Genomic DNA, 23,788 nt, shown 5'->3' on the forward strand with positions numbered 1-23,788 from the left:
TGTTTTTGGTTTCCACCAACTCCTTCAGCTGCTAAATGGTCCACTGTGTCTGTCTGTCTGTTTTTAGAGCTTCTTCACTAAAAAAAAACAAACAGCTGCCTGTTGCTGATAGAAATGGCAGAAAGAGAGGGAAGAGAGTTAAGAGGAAGGGTAAGGTTGTGGGTCATGAAACCAAAACAGTCAGGTGGTAAATGTCACCAAAAGTACTCACTCTGTTAATATACAGTACAACTATTGATTATAGCCTCTTTAATGATGTCTAATCCAGTCTAAATTACAAGTTAGATTTAAAAAGTCATTTCTTCAAAGATTACATTAATATTATTGTTACTTTAAGTCCTTTCGGTTCCTCCCATACTGCCCAGGTCTAGCAGTTCGCTGTACAGAGCTCAAATTGAGCGATGGAATTAATGTGCACACTTGAGTCATGGGCCGGGGTGGATTCTGTGTTTGTTTCCCCATCAAGCTGGAAAATTAAGTATCATTAAAACTGTTACACAGTTTTGCCTTCAGCTCAGACTGAAAGGATTCAGTTTGTCTTGAAGCTAACCAGATCCACCCCATAGCTAAACAAACTAGGTTATACCACTCAGGCACTTATAAGGAAGTGCATTATAAAGGCACGCTCACTGTCTGGAGAGCCTGCAACCTAAGAACAGGGGGCAGGGGCCGAATCTGGCCTATCAAAATAAGATCAAGTATTTGGTCACAATTCATTTGAAAAAAAGTTTTAAAACGGATTTATTCCCTCATCTTCCTGAAACTGTTAAACTAGTCCATCAAAATTGTACAAAATATACTAATTTCCTACATAGTGGTGCAGATTTGTCCTTTAAGAAAACACTGCCAAACACTTAATGCTATGTGTGTGTAGGGAAACTTTTGATCTTTTTAAGATAAAACCCAGGTAAAGATCCAGATACTGTAACTTTTTCCTCACGTTAGGTGTTGGACTTCTCGGTCTGGTGTTACATTATTGAGTTAAGGATGTGTGTGTATGGAAGTACACACACACACTCACACACTTCACCCTTTAAGTATTGTAAGTGACTGGACAGGAAACCCTTTCCGTCCCAAATGAAAGGGCTCAGTCATGACGCCTCAGAGAGGAATGGGGAGCACACACACACACAACCAAAAAAAAACAAAAAAACAACTATACAAAATAACTTTTGTAAGCACTTTTGTGTTGAAAAGTCAAATTTAACATTCTGATGATGGGAACTTCATAGTGCGCATCAATTATTCAATAATATTCCATCAATAAAATGAACATTGTGTAGCATCACCTAAGATAACATATGGCAATATTTCCATTATATATCCTTATTCATAGTCTTTGTTTTTTTAGTGGTAACAAAAATAATGCTCCGAAATTAGAGAGAAATGCCAAAAAACACACTAATTTCAACTATATTTAAAATATACTGGCAGATGTGTACTGTCAATGTATTTCAAATGAAAAGAGGGCTAAATAAATGTCAAACTAATAACTTATTAGTATGTTCAATGAGTAAAGTAATTGCTTTTAACCCAGTGTGATGAATTCCACCATCACCTGCAGAGATGCACTCAGTGAGCTGTTACACATATGAAGGTCTAGTCTGTTTCACAGCTCACCTGAACTGAAACTTTTGGTTACCAGCCTGTCAAATGTCTACGTTACTATCTGAAACCAGTGCTGCAAGGCACATGGCGGCCGATACTACAAACATATTCATTAATTCATATGAATTATAGTGTTAATATTAGAAGATAGAATACAAACACTGGGTGAGTTAGTTGCCGTGTTGCGTTAGCTCGCTATTTGGCCGCTGTAACGTTATTCCCTCTGCGGCTGTCTGGCAGGTTCCATGACAGCCACAAATAAAAAATCTCGACAGCATGAAAATAAAAAGCATTCTGTGTGAATTATTTTTCACCTACCTCCGTGTCCTGCTCCAGAGTCAATTATTGGCTTGCCGCCACCCCACGACCCAGTAGAAAGAAATATATTGTGTGTTTCCCCCCCTATTTTCTGCCTAATATTTAGGCAGTTGAAGGCTAGAGGCTCCAGTTATTGGCCACCCTTCAGAGGAACTTCTCAGGCTGCACAGTAAACATCGCCGATATTAACGCCAAATCATAACAAAAGTCCCCTGACGTTGCCAGCAACCTAACCTGAAATAATTTAAAAATATTTTACGGTCTTCATTTGTACCCCTTGACCTCAAAATGCCGCGCTTCGTCCGTCTTTATCGCTATAAAATATGAAATAAGCAGCGCTGCTTCCTGGGACCGTCGGGCTCATCAGACGCTCCGGCCACGCAACGGCGTCGTATTTGAGTGACATTAGGATGAACCAATCAGCGATAAGGAAAATGATCCGTGGTTTTCGTTGGCCAATCATATGCGGAATATACACTTGAATGACATACGCATCAGCCAATGAGAAGATCTGAACCGCCCTGCAATGGTTGTGCTCCAGGACGCAGGTTCATTAGGCTAGCAAGCGTTTGTAGCTATGAAAAAATATACTGTAGCTACAGTAGTTGTAAGCTCTGTTACATAATTTTATTGGTCAGTGCATGCCCTTATTAAAGGAAAAATATTATTGTGATTATTTTTAGAACGATTTTACACAGACAACACTGAAATAATTTGTTCCTTCACACATAAATAGCAAGTGGCAAATAAACTACAGGAGGGTATCTAAGGTCAATAAAAGGTCACATATGATCAAACCTACTAATTACAGGTTTTGAATTTCTATAGTTGACAAAGAGACATTTACTGAAAAAAAAAACATATAAGAATCATATTATTATATTGAAATATCACTACTTGACTATACATGACAGCAAAAATGTAATCTATACCCCATGGACTGCTTTCACCTACTGACAACATAGGAGATAAAATGCCATAAAGTATGATAAGATAAATATAATATGATAGAGGGGCCAGACAGGCAGCTTTAGTCTAGGAATATATAGAAGATATAGATCTAATGCAAGATCAGAGACCATTGTTTAAACGGGACAGTGCAGATTGTTTTCACATGACATTACAATTTGGAAAATAGAGGGTGCTTTGTATTTACCCCGTCTGAAACATTTCATTTCCTTGTTCACTTATTAAAGGTCTATAGTTCAAAGAACAAGTGTATGCAGTAAAAAAGTGTCCTGATTACTACTGAAAAATGCAGATAACAAAACTGTAACACCAACGACAAACTTTTGTTGACCAAAACACAGCGTAGAGCAGTCCAGGCTGGTAGTTGAAGCATCCCTGCCATAAATCTCCTTATTTGGACAGGCTGAGTACTTTTACTGTTAGGGCCATGATGTCAACATACACAGAGGTGGGTGTACCCTGCTAACACGTCTGGGTGTGGTGTCCAGCAGACAAGGCTGTTTTTATATTTCTCACATCAATGGAGCCCACTGAGCTGTGACGCAGCCCCTATATTTAGATTTGGGATATAAACTCTCTGGCCTGCAGCCTATGCTTCGCAAAGTTCAGTGTGAAACAGACTGAGCCTCATTTGTAATGAAACCGAGACGGCACATGTGTGGAAACATTATTTATTGGATTGTCCAAATCATCTTGTTTTAAATCATCTAATCACTACCCGGGTCCTCTCAGGCTGCTTGGGCTTTAGAAAAAAAGATACATACAAAAAAAGTCTTCCTCTTATCTTTAGAGACTTCATAAAAAGGGTGATAAGAGCTTTTGATGTCATAGAAACACATAATGTGGCAGCTTATGCAATTCAAGTGCCACCGTTTCCCCCGCAAAAAGCACAAAACACACCCCGAGAACTCATCTTCAATGTGTTTCTGATCTTCCTTGCCTTGCGGAATTTTCTGATTTCTCATACTGAATCTTTCATTTTCTAAGTTTCTCTTCCCTACACAACATGCTATTCTTATCTTACTTATGAAATTGTCTCAGACATCATGAAATATACTTAAACCACAGCTCAGTTCCTAAAAACATTAGACATTTTCAGGAAATTGTGTTCTATTTCAGATGTTTTGCTGATGCTCCCGTTTAGATTGACAGAGAACAGCGAGTCATCCTTCCTTAAAAAGTGTGGTCATACTAATGAGATCATTCCAACAAAAGCACTGAGAGCGTCAAGGTTTTAGCACTCATATTTTCTGCTACATCATGATTTATCATGATTATGATTATTTTAAATATGGGCCGTAGTACCATGATACACACACCTGATCAATTTCGGGCTGATACAGAATAAGGCACCATAAATGTTTATGTTAAAGGACTGAAAAAGACTACAGTCCAGGCATTACAAAGAAATATGAGCTTGTGAGCACTGCAACAATAAAAATCCTCCATGCTCTGGAGAAAAGTGCTTGTTCTTATTGTCTTCCAATAAAACGATACAATTAGTTAGAATAAATAAAAAACCCAAATACTTTGTTCAAACTTTATTAAAAACAAAAAAAAGACTCATCAGTTGTGGAGTTGCAGTGAGCTGAGCAGTTTTGTGTTGGTTGAGTGAAGATACTCAAAAATGAGAATTTCAATCATTTCATTCATAAATATCTACAAAAACAGACGTCATCAATTTACAACATATACATAAAACATAAAAAAACATGACAGGGTGACACATTTAGATCAGAGCCTTCTGGACTATAAAGAATATTTTCTTTCAGCAGAATGGTCCACACACAGACCAGTGTGTATGTGACAACGTCTTCTTGTACTCTTTTCCAACGGGTACCTAATGCCAATGTTCTGTGTGACAATAACACTGTAATTAAGCAACCAAATGATGTTTCAATGACTGTATGGCATCTCACATTTCCTTTATAGACAGATTCAGCATATTTGCGTGTTTTGAGGCTTGCAGCTGATGTTTGAGGGTTAACAGAAAGAGTGAAAATGAGAGGGAAATGACTGAAAATTGTCCAGAACTGCATCATGTTTGTTGTGGGGTCAGGATTCAGCCGGTGAAGGGTGGCTCGGTGCTCCGTTGCGGGTGCGGAGCTGAGACTGGGCGATGTCAGCCAGGGCGCTCTGGATCTTTTCCAGCAGCTTGTCGCCGCGGTAAACCACCTCCTCGAGACGAGCTGCTGCCTCATGGTTCTCCTCCTCCAGCTGCCGTAGACTGGCCGCCTGACGAGGGGTCACAGTCAGTCAGATTCATTTACAATGAAAGATGACGGTATTGTGCATCAAATGAGTGTATTTTTATTTATTTATGATGACTGTGACCTTCAGCTCTTACACCAAACCAAAAACTTCCTTTGTTCAAATTATTTATGACAGAAGGTTCGGTGATTGATGACTCCTTCCCTCTCCCTAACTTGCCTGATGCACTTGTCACATTAATAGCCAAACTATATAAAGAGCTACAACATAGAAAAACAACTGTTATTGTGCTGTTAAGACAAATGCCAGTTACTTACACTTGACTGGTGGCTCAGAGAAAAGAAAAATCCAACGGATGTAAGGGAAGTGATTCACAGGTGTGCTCAGTCTCTTGGGATGTTCGTGTGCAGCTGATACTTTCACTTATTAAATACTGTATTGACACAGTTATTAATAACCAATAACGTAAAACTTCAATTAAAAGCAGGGTCCCAAATAGACGCAGGTCTCCTATAACAGTCTGGTGTGGCTACACGTTTTGACAAATAAACACAGGTCTCAAATCCAGACGCCTGGTCTGGATTTTATAGAAACTCTTTGGATGTATAAAACCTCTTAAAGTCCACCAGGTCGCCTGCTTGAGTGAGTTTCAAGCTGCGTAGATCTCAGTTCATATTACATAAACCACAGGCAGTATCAAATGAATGATTTGTAATATTCATACTGGTTAAAATAAACAATATGATAGTAGTGAGCAAGAGTTTTGTATAAAAGGAATTAAAGGCCTATCCCATATGGATGCCTGTTCCAAATATAGTAGCTATTTATGAGCAGAAGTTATTTTCAGATATTGTTGCGGGTCTTTTACATTTTCCGTCAAATTTGCCTAAAACAACACATACCTTTAATGTTATATTGCAAAATCATACGATCTACATAGGCTTTACATATACGCAGCCCTTTACTAGTTTGAACAGAAAGAGTGAATTTACAGCACATCAGTTAATGGGCAAGTTTCAAGGTGGCAAGACTGTTTATTTGTGCCATTAAAGTCTTAAAGGCCTTTTGACATGTCACATCAGGAAATGCACAGGTGTAAATGATACAATTATTGATGGCTGAATTCCATTTGGCTGCTTTATTGTTTATGCTGGCTCACTGTTGCACTGTCATGACATCATTAATGTTATTTAGCAACACGTGTGCTTCGCCTATTACAACAAGTTACAATGTCCTGTTGGATTGACACCATCTCTACTGGATGCCTTATTAAGTCACCAAACACCATACTGTGTCATGCTTTCATGTTACGTGTGACAAGAAAGAGAATTTTTGATTACCATTATTATTCAATATATTGTACTATTTTTGTGGTATAGTCTATATTACACACCTGTACTTACCCTCTGTATATATAGATTCACTGTACAGTTATTTGTAGCACTCCTGTCATTCAAAACCAATGAGGCTCCTTTCTACACCAATACAAACTTCCCACTGGGATTAATACAGTACTCCACCATTCTCATCCCATTCTTAACTTCTGAGTGATGAAAACTAAATTTACTTACTTACAAAACTTTAGAATCAGAGTCATCCTCATCATTGTATACTGATAAAATGATGTTCTGGAGACTGTGGATGTACGTTGTAACTCTAGCCGTAACATTGAATCTACTGAATAAAACAGTGCTCAGAAATACATTTAGCAGTCATACTCTATATCCTAACAGTCATTCCAGATATACATCACTTACTCTCTCATATCACTTACATGCCCTACACGGATGGTTTGAGTTCATATAATATAACCTTCGAATTTCAGGAAAGGAATAAACTCAGAAATAGCAGCAACCTTCCCTCTCTCTTTCCACTGTAGACAAAATAAGAAATTCAATTTCAGAGCTCATCAGAAACTCTCATTTGCCCATCAACAACAGCCGTTCATTTTCAGAACCCCAAAACACTTACAGTTGATCGGAGTACAGTATATAGTAAACTGATTTATTAGTTTCAGAAATTAAAAAAAATGTGTATTGAAGAATATATTAGAAGCTAGAAGGGCAATAAAATAGACTACAATCACTTGGCTGTTTGCTTTATACCCATCAGCATGCATCATTTTCTTTTTCAGAGTCTTGAGCCGTCAAAGCAGAAAGCAGCTGTTCACCTGGCTCCCTCTGCTGACTAAAAGCTAGAAATACTAACTGGGCTCCTGTCTGTGTTTATCCCATTTTAAGCAGGGAACTCGTAACTGCAATGCGTGTCTGAAAGGTACTTCCACGTGAATGTGCTGACCTGCAGAGCTGCCGTGGACTCCTCGCTGGGGAGAGAGTCGATTAGTACGTCCACATCTTTGGCTGTTCTGGCGATCAGGGCTGCAAATAGCTGGGCATATTCTAGATAGAGACAAACAATTGGATCCTAATGTTAAAAGAAAATAAAGCATTCTCTGTCTTGTGGGTTAGCAGATTATCCAACAGTTAAGACAGATAATATTAAGATACAAGGATGTACAATGGAAACAGACTAAAGATTTTCAGTGTTTACATAAAGAAATGTACACAAGGGATGTAACAATGTATTTTCTCATGCAACACTACCTAAAGATACAGTATTGTAGCTGCGCTGTGGTTTTCTATTAGTATCGCCAAGGAATCTGCAATGATTCAGAGGTGATCCAGGCTAAGGGTATTGCCCAATACTGATGTACTGAAACTAATGGGGCTAATTCTTCTAAGGTGTATGGCCACATGTAACATCAGCTCTTGACTATCAGTTGCAAATGTATACAATTATATTCTTTAAGTCTGACATTTTTAGGTATTGTTTATAAAATTGTGTTGTTGAAAATGATACCTGTGACTGGGATATTGTGTTATCATGGATAAGTACCCCATCAGTTTACTAAGGTCAATATTGGATTGATAACTTACATCAATGTAAACCAGAAAGTGTTGAGAGACAATAGATAAATATTATATGAGAAAATAGAGAGGCAAATCCCAAAGATGAGGGATTAAAGGTTTAAAATAAGAACTAATAAACCACCTTCGGTTGGGTTTGCTGGCTGATCTTTGTTGATGGCCGTCTGGATGTTACTGAAGGAGGCTGGAGGCGCACATTGCTGCAGGACGCCGATGGCATTACAAAACTGATCTGCAAGCTGGACACAAAACAAACACCATCGATCTCAATGTTACACTTTCATTCAAGCAGGAAGCTAATTGTGGACGCTGCTAGTCAGTTTTCTACATAATAACTATGAGTCACTTCGTAGTTCCAATGTTTTAAGAGTGCAGCACCTACATGTAAATGTAAAATGCAAACAGTAGCAAATGTTTCTGTGTTCAACATAACCTCAAGCTGGAGTTGTCGGCTGATAACGTTACAGGCCCCAACCCGGTGATGTAGCAATGTTAACAGGTTAGTGGAGAAAACTGGACTACTGCCATTAGCTACCACCTTCAAGTGATATATATACGCTCAAATATATAGTTATTTTGGTTCGCTATTGTTTAAAAACCACCCAAATCTTCATTACCGAATTGACAGCGTCTTGGAGCTGTGTTAGCCTGTCCGCCATGTTTTCTGTGATTTAACAAAATCGCGCGAGAATTCCCTGATATGATAAGATCTCGCGGGATTGGACGTGATTTTGGAAGCCTTGTTTTGCATATTATCGTAAAGGGTTAGCTGTAGCCACTTCACTCATCTGGAGACTGACTTTACACCAAACGAGTAGACACAGACACACAGATTGTGTTTTACAGAGGAGCAGTGCTGCATCAGAAGCTCTTCTTGTTGCTCCTCGATGGGGACAAAGTAGCCTGGAGCTAATGTTAGCTACTAACATCAACAGGAAGTAGCGGACGAGCTAAATTCCAATGGCTTGCACTTTGAGTTCTCCAGGTACAGCAGTCTATTAACTTTACTTAACCGATTTCATAACGCTGGTGAGGAAGAACTATTCTGAATGACAGTCGACCAGTTTAACGAGCATTTTTAATGTTTGTCAGGGACTCAAGTGGAATAGCATGACAGCTTTACTGTGCTAAGTCAGCTAATAAGTTAGCAGTGACTTGTTTGTGCTGCTGGTGGTAAAACATTGATTAGTCAGTTAACTGAGTGTGTAACTGTGTTTACGTTTACTACAGCTGAGGTAAATATGGCGTACAAGTAACTAAATATATCTCTTACAGCCAGGCAGTGTTAGCTTGAGCGAATTAGCTGACAGCAGCTGTCATCCAAGGTGTGACGAGGAGGAGAGTTAGCACCGAGCTAAGTGCATAAGTGTTTGTGGTTAGTTCTCTGATAAGTCTTTTATTGTTTTAGTCATTGTCTTGAGCAGTTAATGTTAGTTGGATTTACTTAAGTGACTCGAATTGGGCATAATCTAAAATTTCACCTTTCACCTGAGGTCCGAAAGCTGTGTGATGAATAACTTGATGAGGAATAATGTGCTTTATCTAGCCCAGTTTACTACCTGAGATAAAAGCCTGATTAAAAAGCACAGACTTGTAAATGGCAGTTGTGAGGGTTGGGCAAGTCTGAGGAGATTAAATATCACTGTGTTTGCTTTCATATTCAGGCTGTTGAACCAGTCATCAGGTAGACATATTGGGAATAAATCAAGTAAAATTCATTCATCTTCACGGAAGAAAGAAATAACTAAACTACCCCCGCTTTTACAACACAACACAATTCAAGATTTTATTTGTCACCTTACCTGTAAGGCGCTGAATGGATGAGTCTACGTGCTAACCTGGTGTTTACATTCCCTCTTTAAATGGCAAAATGATGCACAAAGGGACCCACTCTGTTCTATCAAAACTAAGATGCTGTTGTTATTAAACCTTCATAGCTTCTTCTTACAATGATTTTATTTCCACAGGCATGAACTGCACCTTGGAGAAGGTCCTGGCTGATGCCAAATCATTAGTGGAAAGGCTTCGTAACCATGACAACGCCGCTGAGATGTTAATCGAACAGACAACATCGCTCAACAAGCGAGTGGATGCCATGAAACAGGTACGGTGTCACATGATGTTAGTTAAAGATAAATGTTCTGCAAAATTTCAAAAAGCTAATAATAGACGGAGTGAAAATAAGTAGAAGGGATGTGATTAACTTTTAAAAGGCTTTGTTTCCTTTTTTGAAACATGTCTTGACTTGTGAAGCCAGCAGCAATAGAACCGCTGAAAAATCGTTGTTTAATGGCAGTTGGTTTGGTTATCTGTCATTGGCAGTACCAGGAGGAGATTGACTCATTGAACCAGGTCGCACGACATCGTCCCCGTTCTAGTCTGGTTCTGGGAATCCAACAAGAGAACCGCCAGATCAGAGACCTCCAGCAGGAAAACAAAGGTAGGCTCTTAATTTGATATTTAATGTTCATCTTGTTGTATGGCTGCTTTATCCACTTCAGAGGAAAAAACAGGACAAAGAAAATAGGCATTTGTTAAAGCCATCATCACCTGTTGGTCACAACCAGACCTTTTTATGGTGTATTTTTATAAAATAAGCGAGGTGTGGTTGCTTATAACAGCAAGGTGACATGAAGCTAACTTATGTTCTTGTAGGAGTTGTATGCAATATTGTGTCCTGCACAAACCAAGCCTGTGCTCACTCTTCCTGCAGAGCTACGGACGTCGTTGGAGGAACACCAGTCTGCGTTAGAGCTCATCATGACCAAATACAGGGAGCAGGTGTTCAGGCTCCTCATGGCCAGCAAGAGGGATGACCCCACCATCGTGACCCAGCTGAAGGAGCAGCACACCACGGTCAGTGAGGCACACCCTAACCCTTTAATAAAGAGTAAAAGGCACAAAAACACCAATAGAATGTTGCACTATTTTAAGCATTTTTAATACTGTATTTATTTACATACTTCTACAACCTTTTATTTATTGTTTTTCACCGTTTTCTAGGAAATGCAAGCACACATAGACAAGATCAATGAGATGGCCTCTGTGATGAGGAAGGCGATAGAGGTGGACGAGGGGCGGACATGTGAAGACGAGGAGAGGATTAAACAGCTAGAGGTAAAAGTCCTTCCCTGTTCAACATGTACTTCCAACCATTTCAAATACACAAGAGACCCCAAGGTAGGAAGCCAAGGTTACGGACTCTTGTCTGTGAACAGAAGTGACGAATCAAAACATGAGAAGAAAATCCTAGATAGCTTTTAGTGTCTTGCTACACTTTGATAGCTGTTGATTCTGGCTAGCTAAAATAACACATGGAATTCTAGTGAGAAATAGCAGCTATTGCAGAAGTAATAATGCTAATGTAGTGTATATGGTAACTTCCCCCTGGGATTATTAAAGTATTTCTGATTCTGATTCTGATATATGACGTCACCAAAACAGGTTTGCACAAGCTAAAATCATAGAAGCCCCCTCATCCTGGATAAACCAGACACTAGATGTCAGATATAGTATTGCATTAGTCCAAAATAATATGGCATAATATATGACATAACTCGTATTATTACTTTTTAAAACGCACCATAATGCACAAAAAGATGCTAGGGTGTAATTCAGAAATTGTGTCATCACATAACTTGTCCAGCAGAGTGCGCCCCAACCCATTATTTGCAGTACCGTGGAAGCAGCTCACTAATGGTTGAACAAAACTGACATTAAAAAGATACAGCATTAAGTGAGAAGCCTGAAAGTAACTAGTAGACCTTCTATTAGTGGTGGTATCATTTCTTCTGAATGTTTGGCTGTTTCTGTATTTTAGCTGGAGAACAGCGGACTCCGAGAGCTGCTGGGAATCAGTCGCGAGGCTTTCCTGATCCTGAAGAGAGAGGACGCATCAGAGAGCACGTCACTGTCGCCGCTGCTGACCAGCGCTGACGTCAGCTTACGGAAAAGTTAGAGAGCCCGTAGCGACTGCCCACCTCCCCCTACTGCTGCCACTACTGTGTACAGTGTGTACAGTCTGTTGCCACATACCACTAGACCTTTCACCCTGCAGATTCTTCCAACGATCGTCTCCCTTCCCCTGAAGCATTTACAGCATGATGGTCCAGAGCTGCATCCCCGACCGGTGATTCAAACACAAGCAGTGTGCACATACATCCTTCTCTCTTTTTGTTGTTTTTTTTGTTGTTGTTGGTACTTCTGTTATGTTTGCTTTTTTTTTTGCCAGCATGCATGAGTCTGTGGTGCCTGCAAGGTTTTAATGTGTGAATGGGTAAAAGAAGGGCTTGAGTTAAAATAAACCTGTAAACATGAAATAGTCTCTGCTGTGTTGATGTGGATTTAATTTTATTCTCAAGTGTGTGACACAGTGCAGATTCACATGGTTTTAGTTCTGCTTGGTTGGCCTGTGCGGGTACTCCACTTCTCCCTTTCACTCTTCATGTTATTGTGACACATCGTCATTAAAAGCTTAAAAGCAGGAATAGAAACATTATCCAACACACAGGATCTGCTGTCACATCCAGCTACCCCTTCTGTGCAAAAGTTACTTTGACCAAAAAAAAAGGGATTAGTTTTGAGCCATTATCTATTGCGTGTGTGTATTTCAATAATTTCAGTAAAGAAACATTTTCTGTAGAAATGTTAGAATTAGAATCAAGCATTTTTTAACTGCCTTTGAAATAATTTGTGTACAACGAGATTAAAGAGAGTTAGATGTTTGGAAAGACCTCCCACTCTGGTACTACCAAGATCCACAAACGTCCTTTTAAAGGACCCTTGTGTAGGATTTAGCGGTATAGCAATGATGTTCAATTCAGTTTTATTTGTCATTTTAATAACAAAAAGTTATGTCAGGACAGTTTTCTGAGAAGGTCTAGACCGTACTCCATATAAAATTATCTACAGAGACGCAACAGTTCCCACTTACAAAATAAGACTGCAACTAACTGCACACCGCTGGCGTCTGTATTTGACAACCTGGGAATGAGAACGGGCTGTGCAAACGTGCAAAAAACGCAAAAGGCCCTATCTACAGCTAGTTTTTTGTTTGTCCGTTCTGAGCTACTGTAGAAACATGGCAGTTCAACATGGCGGACTCTGTGGAAGGCGACCCGCGTCATCTGTAGATAAAAATGGCTCATTCTACAACAAAAACACAACAATTGTCTTATTCCAGTAATTATACACTCATGAAAACATCCTTATGCTATTATTATTATGTTCAGTTTCTGCCAATAGATCCACCTACATGTTACACACTGGACCTTTAAAGCCTATGTGGAGTTTACTTTGGAGTTTGCCATATATGGCATGGCATTACAGAAGGGAACTCACCAGTCATGAATAGACACCAAAACAAAGATCTAAACGAAGTAAGGGGCTGCTAGAAACTGTTTGTTTAATCAGATTAAGTTGTTAAACTGATTAGTGATTCATCTCGCTCACATTATCGATCTGAGTGACTGGAGGGGCCGTGGGGCGGGGAGCTATCGCGGGATCTAGGGCGCGATTCTCGCGGAGGCATCGTTCAGCCGTCAAGGCGGCAGAGGGAGAAGAAGGGTCTCATATACCCGCTCAGCTCAGTCAACGATGTTGCGTTTGCGTTTGCAGGGACCTCTAGTACTCAAACACAGGACACTGCCACTTTACCAATGATTGTACTGAGCGACGGAAAGAAGCGTGTTGTTTACCGGATAAACGAAGCGAAGGAAAATGTCTGGTTGTGTGAGGAGCCCGCTGCTGCTGCTGCTGCTGTTGTGTGGAGTTCAAGCGCAAGTAGAAAGTGAGTTACAGACAGCGATTTAATGTCCTCTCACGGTTCAGTCGTAGCTACAGTATTTATCTGTGTCATCTTTAAAACGGATAAGTATTGGGTTATGTTATCTGCTTCTGTAGGACAGCAGGGTGAAAGGTCGCTTTGTGATTCATTGATACTGTACTGTATGTAAATCACTTCAGTGTCATTGAGCTGAACTTGTTGTTAAAGCTAAGTTCAGCTAGCAGTGGAATATTTTCTCTCACACAGACACACAGTCCAGTTTATACATCCAAACCCCATTCAGCTCAGAGGGTTTATCTTTTACACATGTGTTAACGGTGTATGCTGATGTTGTGGGGTCATCATAGATAAGTTACATTCTAACTAAAATCTGTATAATATTCCTGTGATGTTTATATATGACAGTTTTGGATTCATATTTAGTAAACCTCCATCTAACATGTATTATAGTGTAACAACAGTGGCGTCAGATGAGCTGTTGACAGATTAAGTGCAATTCAGCATAGAAGAGTAAAAGAAAAGGGTAAAAGTTAAATAGAAAAATCTAAGTTAAGCTAACACTGTCATTTGGATTTTGACCTTTTAACCAACACAACCTGTGGATGCAAGAAATGGGGTAGTGAAACCAAATGGAGCGACAGTATTTACTCTGATCGGTAAATAAACAGCTCAATACCAGCAATAACAAGTTGAGACGACATAACAAGCAGACTCGATGCTCTACCATCTACCATCCCAGCTTCAAGACTCATCTAACCAACCACACAGAAACTTCTTTTGAATTTGATCCAGGATTTAGTGTTTCCATTCCTGATTTTCATTTTGTCAGGGTGGAAAAGCCTCAGAAATAGCCTCTGAAAAAGACATTATAAATTCATACAATAATAAAAAAATACCAAACAGTTAAGAGAGTAAGTAGGATGTGAAAAGATCGGAATAGATTCTCAGCATGTTTTTCTACAGTCCACATCGTACTGTAGATAGACACAGAGTGCTGGATATCCTATATTTGATAAAAAAGCTAATATGAGTACAGAATATTTATGTTTTAACCATGAAGGAACTTTATATTACGGTTTCTACCTCACTCTCTCGAGTCATATTTTCCTTCTTGTTCACATGTCAGATAATGTAGCAGGTCGCTCCTGAGCTGGAGTCTGACCTGCAAACAGTCCGTACGGATAAGACAGCGCGTGCAACTAATCCACAGATCTATACTTTTTATACTTGACATTCTTCCTCTCTGTATGAGAGACAAACACACACAAATACAAGACCACACATATGAGTCAGGCTGTATAGTGATTTTAAAAGGTCATAAGTCGTGTTGCAAATGAAGACGTCCAGCAAAAGCAGCTGTCAACTCTTTCTCAAACTGAAATGGCCCACTGACATCAGAGTTATCAATCAGAGTTGAGCTGGAGAATATCCTGCAGAGGATGGCTGCAGTGATAGTTGCAGTCATTGTGAAAGGTGCTGAGGTGGACTGTGTGTTTACTACCGACGGAGGTCTTTGCAATATTGTATTTCATATTTTAATTTCTTGGTCAAACCACACGTGCTTCTCAGGTCTAACAGGTTGCTGTTGCTGCGTAACCGTTTGAAGTGGTCACACAACAAATCAAGTATGGCTTTTCCTCTCAGATAAACCGTTACTTTAGAGGTAACACATCCATAGTGGATGAATTATTACTGTGTTATTAAAATAGAAAAGAAAAAAACGGCATTGACTGAGGCAGACGATCAGAGGAAGACGTGCTTTACTGGCCAGTCCAGATGTTTTCAGATACAAGTGGAAGATGGTGTTTGAAGGCATTTATTTACATATTTATTTACATACTGGTGACAGACATTATCTGCTGTTGTCAGTGTGGCTGCTGTGGAACAATGTTAGCGCTCCCCCTTCTGAGTTTTGGGAAGGTGGTGGGTAAAAAACAAACAGCATCCTGAATGTTAACGCGTTTCTCTCATCCTGAATGACAGCAAATCGATTCTAAAACTGTTACTGGCTAGCATTAATATATTCTTATGTTACAATGTATAGACTAATGCAGTTAAATGACATCGCTTCTGTCACACTGTAGTTTACAGTAGCCAGCCATCTGCCGCCCTGCTCTCTAAATATCAGCATCATTAGAAATGTCATACGGGGTCGACCCACCATTAATACATATTTAATAGTCTTTTTTTAACTGAACAGCTTAAATTAAAAGCTGACATGTTGCTTAAATGCCAGGAGCTTTGTAGGCCGGAAATGGACCATGTTACAGCAGCCATCAGTCACAGCCCACAGTCTGGATGTTGAAGACGTTTATACAGCAGTTCTTTCAGGCAGTTAAACACATTTCGATGGCATTCTTACTCAACACAGAGCGAACTTCTTCATTCAGCCTTTTCTGTACGATCCCTCTCTGGTGTGCTGCTGACCTGGTTTTAGGTCGCCTACTTGGCTTAGCACCAACCGTCTGTGATGTCTGAGAGTTTTATAGATTACTGCATGCGGCCTTGTGACCGCCACAGTCTGTCGTTGTTCTTCTCCACAGTAATTTGACTGAATTTAAGTTGACTGAAACAGGATAACGAACGTAATGTCTGTCATGTACATCCATAGGCTGAGGTAATGGTGTGACATTACTCTTGTAAACTTGGGAAGATCTTCAGAGAGAGAAATATTAACAGGAAAAAGCCTGCCCTGCAGTTAAGCTTGCGACCGTATGTGCACATGTATCTGGTTTTACTGTTTGCCTTTTAATTTCCTTTCCTTTTTTTCATGCAAGATTATTTTGTCATATGTTTTCGTGTATCATTTTGCCGGTGTATTGGATGCATATGGGTATGGAATGTGTTCCACTCACTGTCTTCAACCTCTGATACGGCGGAGGCTTCTTGCTGACCTTTAAATTGCGTTTTCTTAGTGTGTTCTTTATCTATTTATGTTTTTATTGTGATATTTAAGTCAATAAACAAATGAACTATCCCAATGATTTCCTAGCATGAAACAGTCGTTATCTCACCTTAAAAACACTGTCACAGATTCTAATCTCTTATTGGAAAATGGCAACAGTAATACATCCTGTGGCAGATTGGTTTATAGGCAGCACAACACAATCAATCTACTACAATACAAGCATGTGATTTATTGGAAATAAATCAGACTTTCCCCTCTCTGTCGCAGACCGGGTGATTTTCCTGCCGGGAACGTTCCAGAACGTGAGCGTCTCCCAGAATGAGACGGTGCAGGCCGTGGTGTCCAGGATCCCCCTTGAGGTGGCGTTCATCACTCTGCAGTTCCACACGCAGCACCGCAACGCCACGCTCTCCTACACCAGGGTGAGGAAGTAGACAGGCTACTATCTACTCTACTGGACACATGGTCCCTGTTTTAAGAAGGAGAACCGAGATTTGTGTGAGAGGATGTGGATAAATATTTACACAAAAAAAAGTTAAAGCGGATGTGTGGAAATAGTACAAAAATAAAGAACAGGAAGATGAGGATCTGTGATACAATAAATATATGTGTTTAATGCAAGGTAAAGTGATTCCAGTATGTTTTAGTGCCTTTATATATTAAGATTATTGCTATAATATCGTGTATTGCGATATTTCTGGACAAGATAATTGTGAGATGAAATGTTCATATCGCCCCATGCTTAGTCTGGAGGCTGATGGATTGTAATGGTAAAATGAAAGTCTACAGAAGTTCAGCTAAAATGTGATGACATTCATGGTGCCAGTAGCAGAGATGGCTGGTAAAGAGGACAACCCATGCTGCAGCTCATTGTTTTTAAGTAGCCCCGGCTTTCAGTCCTGTTCCCCCTAGCACTGGTCTTTCTGAGAGCACATACTGCCGTGAAACTGGAAGCCAAGGTGTTCATGTAACATAGCTAAAATGAGGGATAAACATAGTTTATACACTTTATTTTAGGCTGACACCAATGTCATGTCATGCTGATTAATACAGGCACAGACAAGCCTTTCTTCGTGTGTTCTTCATGTTACAGAGATTGCACCAGTACCCTTAACGTGGATTTATAGAGTAGAAGCAGTAAAGTTAGCGGGACTAAGACGAAAGCTCAGTGATGGTACGAGTTCAAGATGTATACTTTTCTGTTAAATCAGCAAATCAAATGCCTAATCATTATCTTGACTTAATTGAGCGATTCTGTCTTTGGCATGGAGTAGTAAGAACGCAAACTAAACGGTGAAATCAAAGGTATGCTTCATGCTGTAGGAGCAGGCAGTTAGTTCTACCTCCCAGTCTAATGAATGAGTCTTTGTGAGCGAGGTCGGCTGACCCGCTGAGAGAAGTGGCAGTCAGCTGATGTACAGTCCACCGGTCATGAGCGGCAGACGGGGCGGCCCTCGAAGGAAAACCTCCTGGCGTCAGTCCCAGAAGTCTCAAGGGGGGACAGCTCGGTTTGGATCCACGCTGCGCAGACGGGGCAGATAGCCTGATTTAGTTCAGCTCTGTTTTTGCTGGTGATGGAAACGGCGGGAAGCAAGAGAAAGGAAAACAAATCCATGTGAGTTTCTCAGTGGCAGTAAATCTCTCCTCAAAAGAGAAAGGGGGAAAAAAAAACAACAACTCTGCTCATCATCACTAAAACCAAACGACCAAACCTGCACAGGAAATTCACAGAAAAAAGAGGAAGTGTGTTTTCAGAGAGGGGTTAATATACAGTGCACACTACACTCTTCAGTTTCCTTTATATTGTTATCTCTCCTTCACTGATTTCCTTTTTCTCTTTATTTTTATCACTCACACTCTGTAAACCACAAGATCCCTTTTTATGTTTGTTTTTATTTATTTTGTCTTTCAGTGTGAATGCTGTCCATTTACTGAACTGTTAACAAACCACATGTATAAAACCAGACTTCAGCATCTTTAAAGTGGAACTTGGTTACTTTTATGAACCCACAATATGCTCGGTTGAATCACTGTCGTGTGTGTGTTAAGCTGTAAATATTTTACACACTTGTGATTACACTGGTTTGCCGTTCCTCTACTTCAGATAAATTCAGTGCAAACCACGTCCAATGGAGTATCTCTACCAACTCCAGCACAGTCCGAACAACACGAGTGTCACACAATGGAGTTGTTGTAGGAGCAGACGGACTGATGCCTCCAGAGCCGTCACACAACAGTAATTCAGCATTAGCTCGCTGAGAAATATGTGGCAAAATATATACAGCTTGTCCCCTGGAAATGATACCTTGGTACCAGGCCTAAGTGTAATTTGTTAACCATTTAGTGCAGCAGTTATACCACAGCCTCATTGCCCTGGGTTTGAATCTGAGCTGCAGGAGGCACACAGGTGACAACTTGGTCAAATATTTCCATGGAAAGCAAAATACAAAAGGTGTTGATATCCCGACAGGTGATCTCTGTAATGAGGAACGTGTAACAACGAGAACAAAAAAACTTCATTGTGTTCTTTTGACCTAGTGGTGGTACATGTTGATCAAATTGGATTTTGTTTTACTTAGTAATTTTTTCCATGTGGTAACACACATCCTATTGTTGTTAGCCAAATAGTTCATGTGAACTGGCAGTTTATCAGTTCAGGATGTGGTGGTCTGTGTGACACTTCAATGTTTGACTCATTCCGCTGTCAAGAACACACACATTTGGTTGAATTTGAAAAATGAATTTTTCATAGTTATTTAAATATGAATACTCCATGGCCAATTTAATACCACATTACAGGTCTTTAAAGGAGAAGAATGAGGTTATTCTATATTATTCTTATTCTTAGTCAAAAAATCTCAGTGCTTTACAACCACCACCAAGATATAAATCCTTAAAAACGTGTCACAAATATATAGTTTCATATTTTTTTAAGGAAAAATAGTTGACTAAAGCAGCTGGGCAGTGTAGTTTTTAGCAAACGTTACTCAAACAGGAGTAGATAGTGCTTTTCAGCCTTGGATCTTGGCAATGAACTACAGTGCCCATCAGACTTTGGTTTCACACACATCATTGTTAGTTTTGGTCTTTTCATGGGATTTATTGGCTATAATAAAGCCACTGAATATCACCAGACTTCTCATCTGAAGTAGAGCTATCTGTGAACCCCCTGGGCTTATTTGAACCTCCTCCGTGCTCTGCCTGTAAGTTCAGTTTAATTGCACAAGTTGTTCAGCAGCTAATACAATCGGTTCATAAGAAGATTCTAGGTATTTTAGAGAGCGTGTTTCTAGCGAAGGACTAGGGTCGAGCTCCAAACAGACACAAGCATTTTATTGACCTTTTGGTGGCGAGCAGTCTCATGAGCCTCATCATAAGCTCAGCTGTTTGAATATCTGACTGCTTTAAGAGACTGCAGAGAATCATAATCCTAATATGTACGGCTGGTTAATAACACCGTAATCCATGAAACAAAGAACCAAGTGTGTTGTGATGTTTTCAGAGGAGAAAATATTTATTATTGCTGGCAGAGGATTGTCTCATACTGTCTGTGTTTTCTGTCGTCTCTCACTTCCCGCTGTGGAGTTTAGGCATCCATCTACATTTAGGGGACACATCTGGAGATTGTTTTGTTCTTTACTCTTTAAGAACGGTGACGATGTGTAACAAAACCTGTATTGTAGTGACGCTGTTTCAAGTCGTCACTTTGCTGTTAAAACTAATCTTCTTTAGTCCGAATGTATGTGGGTTTCATTCCATACTGGACTGATAGAAGGTTGCGGGTCATTGGGTTTTTAGCCAGTGGTTGTCCACCATTTTTGTTCAGAAATATCTCAACAACTTAAGCATCGATCGCCACGGAATTATGTACAGATATTCGTGGTCCCCAGAAGAAGAAGCCTAGTGAGATTGATGAGGACTTCTCCTCTAGCACCACCAGGACATTTGTGGTTTTGAGTGAAATGCAACAACTATTGAATGGATTGCCATAAAGTCTGTTACATTCAGGCCCCCCATCAGGACGAATCATAATGTGTTTGGTGATCCCTTCGTTCCTCATCCTGCGCCATCATCAAAGTTTCACTTTGTCCAAGACTTTGGTTTATGATAAAAAATCTTGCAAAACAAATGACATTCCCATCAGCCTGTACTTTGAGTTTAGTGCTAATTAGCAAATGTTTAAAACAAAAAAGCTAAGATGTACATAAAAAATTAAATTAGCATTGCCATTTGGAGCATGCTAGCATGCTAACGTTACTCTCAAAGCAGCCAACACTGTGCCTGAATACAGCCTCCCAGAGCTGCTAGCATCGCTGTGGACTTATTTTGCTTAAATTGCGATCATGCTGTTTATTTGCTGTTGCATATTGTTTGTGCTGACAAGATGATGTTTGTGTTTGGTTCAGATGCCGGGCCTGGGTCTCTCTCTGACGGCAGTGGACTCGGGGCTGCTGTCGGCTCTCCTGCCGGGCCAAGCCTCCCTCTCCCTGTTCCTGTCTTCTCCTGACGGTGAAACAGTGGCGGGCACCGGGGTCATCCTCCCGTACTCCAGCACCGGTACTTCCTCTCAAACAGTCTACTGGGCAATAATGTCATGCCGTTACAAAACATGTCAGTGTGCTTCTCCTCTGATTTGTTTTGCACAAGAACACAAGGAAGTTGCAGCTACCGTTCATGAAAACTTGTTTCTGCAAACTACAGCAGCAGCTCTCACCGCAGGATTAAAAAATAACTCAGTTCATCGTGATTACGGCTCACTCATGCACACCATGACTGGCATTGATTGTGCACGCTTGCTCATATGCCTTTCAACGTGTTGAAACACCCTTACAGCAAGTCATCCTGACACGGCAGGGTGCCACTAAGCCTCAAGGGAATGTTTTTTTATGTCCTCTGTGGGCCTGATACAGTATCTAATATCAAATGTGTTCTCTTTTAGACCCGGTCCCTGGAGCCTGTAACATGGAGTTCAACCTGGACATTGACCCGAATGTCTATATCCACTACAATCTCTATGAGACAACAATCCGTTTTGCACCAGCAAACTTAGGATATGAGAGGTAACGCACCAGACTCGCTGGCACAGTCTGCTCGACTTCCTGTTCAGCCTGTTCAGCTGTAGGCAGCGGCAACTCGTCTGCCAGGACCCGTCGTCAAACCGCCTCACTGTTTACTTGCACTGAAATCTGCCTCTCACACACACAGACACACACACCCTCCCCGCCTCCTCCTCCGCTGTGGCTGATATTACTCGCTTCGTTTTCTCAAGAATGTGTGTTATGTGTCAAAGCCATCAGAGCACATAAAGGATTTGTTAGCTTGTTCAGTCAGGTTTGGTTTGTGCATGTTTGCCTGTTGCTGTTTTGGCTACAAGGAATATCTTGTGTGATGCTAACGATGTGGAGATGGAGAGTTATTCTCCTCTGGGGGAATTACTAGTTGTCGGACAGTTAATCGTTGTTTTGTGGAATATTTGGAAATTCCAAACGGCCTGCATAAAATGTGGCAAATTTAGTTTTCAGCTCATTGGCAACATTGGTTTGGACAAACACTAGTGGCTTTGTTGACTGCCTTTGGTTGACCCATGTCAGTTAAAACTGGACTTGTCTAACTTGCCTGACTGGTGGAAGGTATTATTATAGCATCACATCTACCACGCTTTCTGATTACACACTGTACATTCCTCTAGTTGTCATAGTAAACTGTTTTTGCAGCTACTATCTAAGAAATCAAACTAGTTTCCTTTTTCTGCGCAGGAAACAGGAAATGAAGCAATAGGTGCTGCAACCATGAATATATTATAAGAACTGGTCCAGAATGGGGCGCCCAGTTAGCTGCTAGTGCGGAGAGGTAAGCCTGGCGACCATGTACCGAGGCTGAGTCCCTTGCTGGCAGCGGGTCAGGGTTCGAACATCCGACCTGCGGCCCTTTGCTTGGCGTGTCATCCCCTCTCCTCGGTTGCTCCCCTTTTTGCCTGTCCTGTCTCTCCAAAAACCAAACTATTTCTTTCTCAGTTTTTGAGCTGTGTGAATTCTTAGAATTAGTTTCTAGTATGGAACTGGGACACAGCTTATGTCCCACAATGCAACACACAAAGTAAAAGAGTTTAAACAATTTGTGGAGAAGGGTGGTGCAAGAACATTTTTTAAAACCAAAAATAAAGCATGAAATCTTTGAAGTACTTCACTTTCTCTCCTGGCAGCAGTCTGATTGTCAGGTGTTCATTCATTGGCACATGTCTTCTTGCATCATTTCCAATATTCATTTTGTATACTATCTGCCCCAGAAAAGTCTGCTATGCAGATTAGCACAGTGTAAAGGCACAGTCAACGATTCAACGTTTAAAACTCAGGACTGAGTCTAAACCAGACTCCTGTCTCACAAAGTTTTAACGCCTTCCCCTACAGCGGATGCATGTATGAAGGTTGTATACCGAGTAGTCCTCAGTTATATAAGACTGCCGTCACAGCCAAATCTCTGCTTGTCAACATTTACACACTCATTTCACACTACAAACCGATAAACCACAGAATTATAAAGAATGACCTGACATAAGTACCTTGTTACCTTGTTGTTATGACATTGAAGTTTCACTTTTACTGTCTTCACACTCATTCTCACAGCCTTTGTTCAGTGTGTGGGTTAAACAACATTTAAACATAAATGTCATTAAACGAAGTTTCCACGCATATTAGAGGCACTTCACCAAAGTTCACCAAAGCGTGGACTATTGTATTATAAACTGCTAAAGCTCAAGTGCACCTGAGCTCATTTCCATCACACTGGAGCAGAAGCTCAGACAGAAACACACAGAACTGAAGCCAACATCACTGACTGTCCTCGATCTCCATCAGGGGAGCAGCTCCTCCGGTGTGCGACCAGTCGACAGAAGGCAACACGCGCTGGCGGCTTCAGTATGACGTCTACCAGTACTTCCTGCCTGAGAACGACCTATCAGAGCGCAGCCTGTTCATCGCCATCCAGACCGTGGCCGACGTCCAGGGCATGATGCAGAACGGCAAGCGGGTGGGGCACCAAGAATGTGTATTTTTTGGAGCGCTT

General features: G+C 40.6%; 4 protein-coding genes across 4 annotated transcripts in view; 2 read left to right on the forward strand and 2 right to left on the reverse strand.

Moving 5' to 3' along the window:
- LOC118338624 (serine/threonine-protein kinase 38-like) overlaps nt 1-2,314 on the reverse strand; it is an 11,568-nt gene extending 9,254 nt beyond the window's left edge. Inside the window, exon 1 of the mRNA XM_035675903.1 lies at nt 1,927-2,314. The gene's annotated coding sequence lies outside the window, so the exon portion shown is untranslated. The remainder of the gene's footprint in view (nt 1-1,926) is intronic.
- A 2,107-nt stretch (nt 2,315-4,421) lies between these two features.
- Nucleotides 4,422-8,715, reverse strand: med21 (mediator complex subunit 21). Its single transcript, XM_035676629.1, has 4 exons — nt 8,651-8,715; nt 8,158-8,272; nt 7,405-7,505; nt 4,422-5,130 (listed from the first exon to the last, which is right to left on the reverse strand). The coding sequence occupies exons 1-4, from the start codon at nt 8,690-8,692 to the stop codon at nt 4,951-4,953; spliced, it is 438 nt and encodes a 145-aa protein (XP_035532522.1). The 5' UTR covers nt 8,693-8,715; the 3' UTR covers nt 4,422-4,950.
- Nucleotides 8,716-8,753: 38 nt separating this feature from the next.
- fgfr1op2 (FGFR1 oncogene partner 2) lies at nt 8,754-12,357 on the forward strand. Its single transcript, XM_035676640.1, has 6 exons — nt 8,754-9,018; nt 10,001-10,137; nt 10,356-10,473; nt 10,747-10,889; nt 11,037-11,150; nt 11,854-12,357. Exons 1-6 carry the CDS (start codon nt 8,994-8,996, stop codon nt 11,989-11,991), a joined length of 675 nt encoding a protein of 224 aa, XP_035532533.1. The 5' UTR covers nt 8,754-8,993; the 3' UTR covers nt 11,992-12,357.
- Nucleotides 12,358-13,540: 1,183 nt separating this feature from the next.
- The window catches only part of tm7sf3 (transmembrane 7 superfamily member 3), a gene marked incomplete at its 3' end in the record, with an annotated part of 11,995 nt that continues 1,747 nt past the window's right edge, over nt 13,541-23,788 (forward strand). Inside the window, 5 exon segments of the mRNA XM_035679921.1 lie at nt 13,541-13,821; nt 16,994-17,148; nt 21,133-21,283; nt 21,666-21,786; nt 23,581-23,752. Coding sequence (XP_035535814.1) covers nt 13,752-13,821; nt 16,994-17,148; nt 21,133-21,283; nt 21,666-21,786; nt 23,581-23,752 — 669 coding nt within the window.

The sequence above is a fragment of the Morone saxatilis genome, unplaced genomic scaffold (assembly GCF_004916995.1).
Source record: "Morone saxatilis isolate NCDOM2014 unplaced genomic scaffold, NCSU_SB_2.0 Contig10, whole genome shotgun sequence".
Lineage (NCBI taxonomy): Eukaryota > Metazoa > Chordata > Actinopteri > Moronidae > Morone > Morone saxatilis.

What these genes read in the sequence shown, in the direction of transcription:
- med21 (XM_035676629.1), bottom strand. Translation starts at nt 8,692, where the DNA reads ATGGCGGACAGGCTAACACAGCTCCAAGACGCTGTCAATTCG. An exon ending in GCCAGCAAACCCAACCGAAG is followed by an intron (nt 7,506 to 8,157) that starts GTGGTTTATTAG and finishes GTCTCTATCTAG; the next exon opens with AATATGCCCAGCTATTTGCA. An exon ending in AGTCCACGGCAGCTCTGCAG is followed by an intron (nt 5,131 to 7,404) that starts GTCAGCACATTC and finishes ACCCCTCGTCAG; the next exon opens with GCGGCCAGTCTACGGCAGCT.
- fgfr1op2 (XM_035676640.1), top strand. Translation starts at nt 8,994, where the DNA reads ATGGCTTGCACTTTGAGTTCTCCAG. An exon ending in TGAAGGAGCAGCACACCACG is followed by an intron (nt 10,890 to 11,036) that starts GTCAGTGAGGCA and finishes ACCGTTTTCTAG; the next exon opens with GAAATGCAAGCACACATAGA. An exon ending in AGAGGATTAAACAGCTAGAG is followed by an intron (nt 11,151 to 11,853) that starts GTAAAAGTCCTT and finishes TCTGTATTTTAG; the next exon opens with CTGGAGAACAGCGGACTCCG.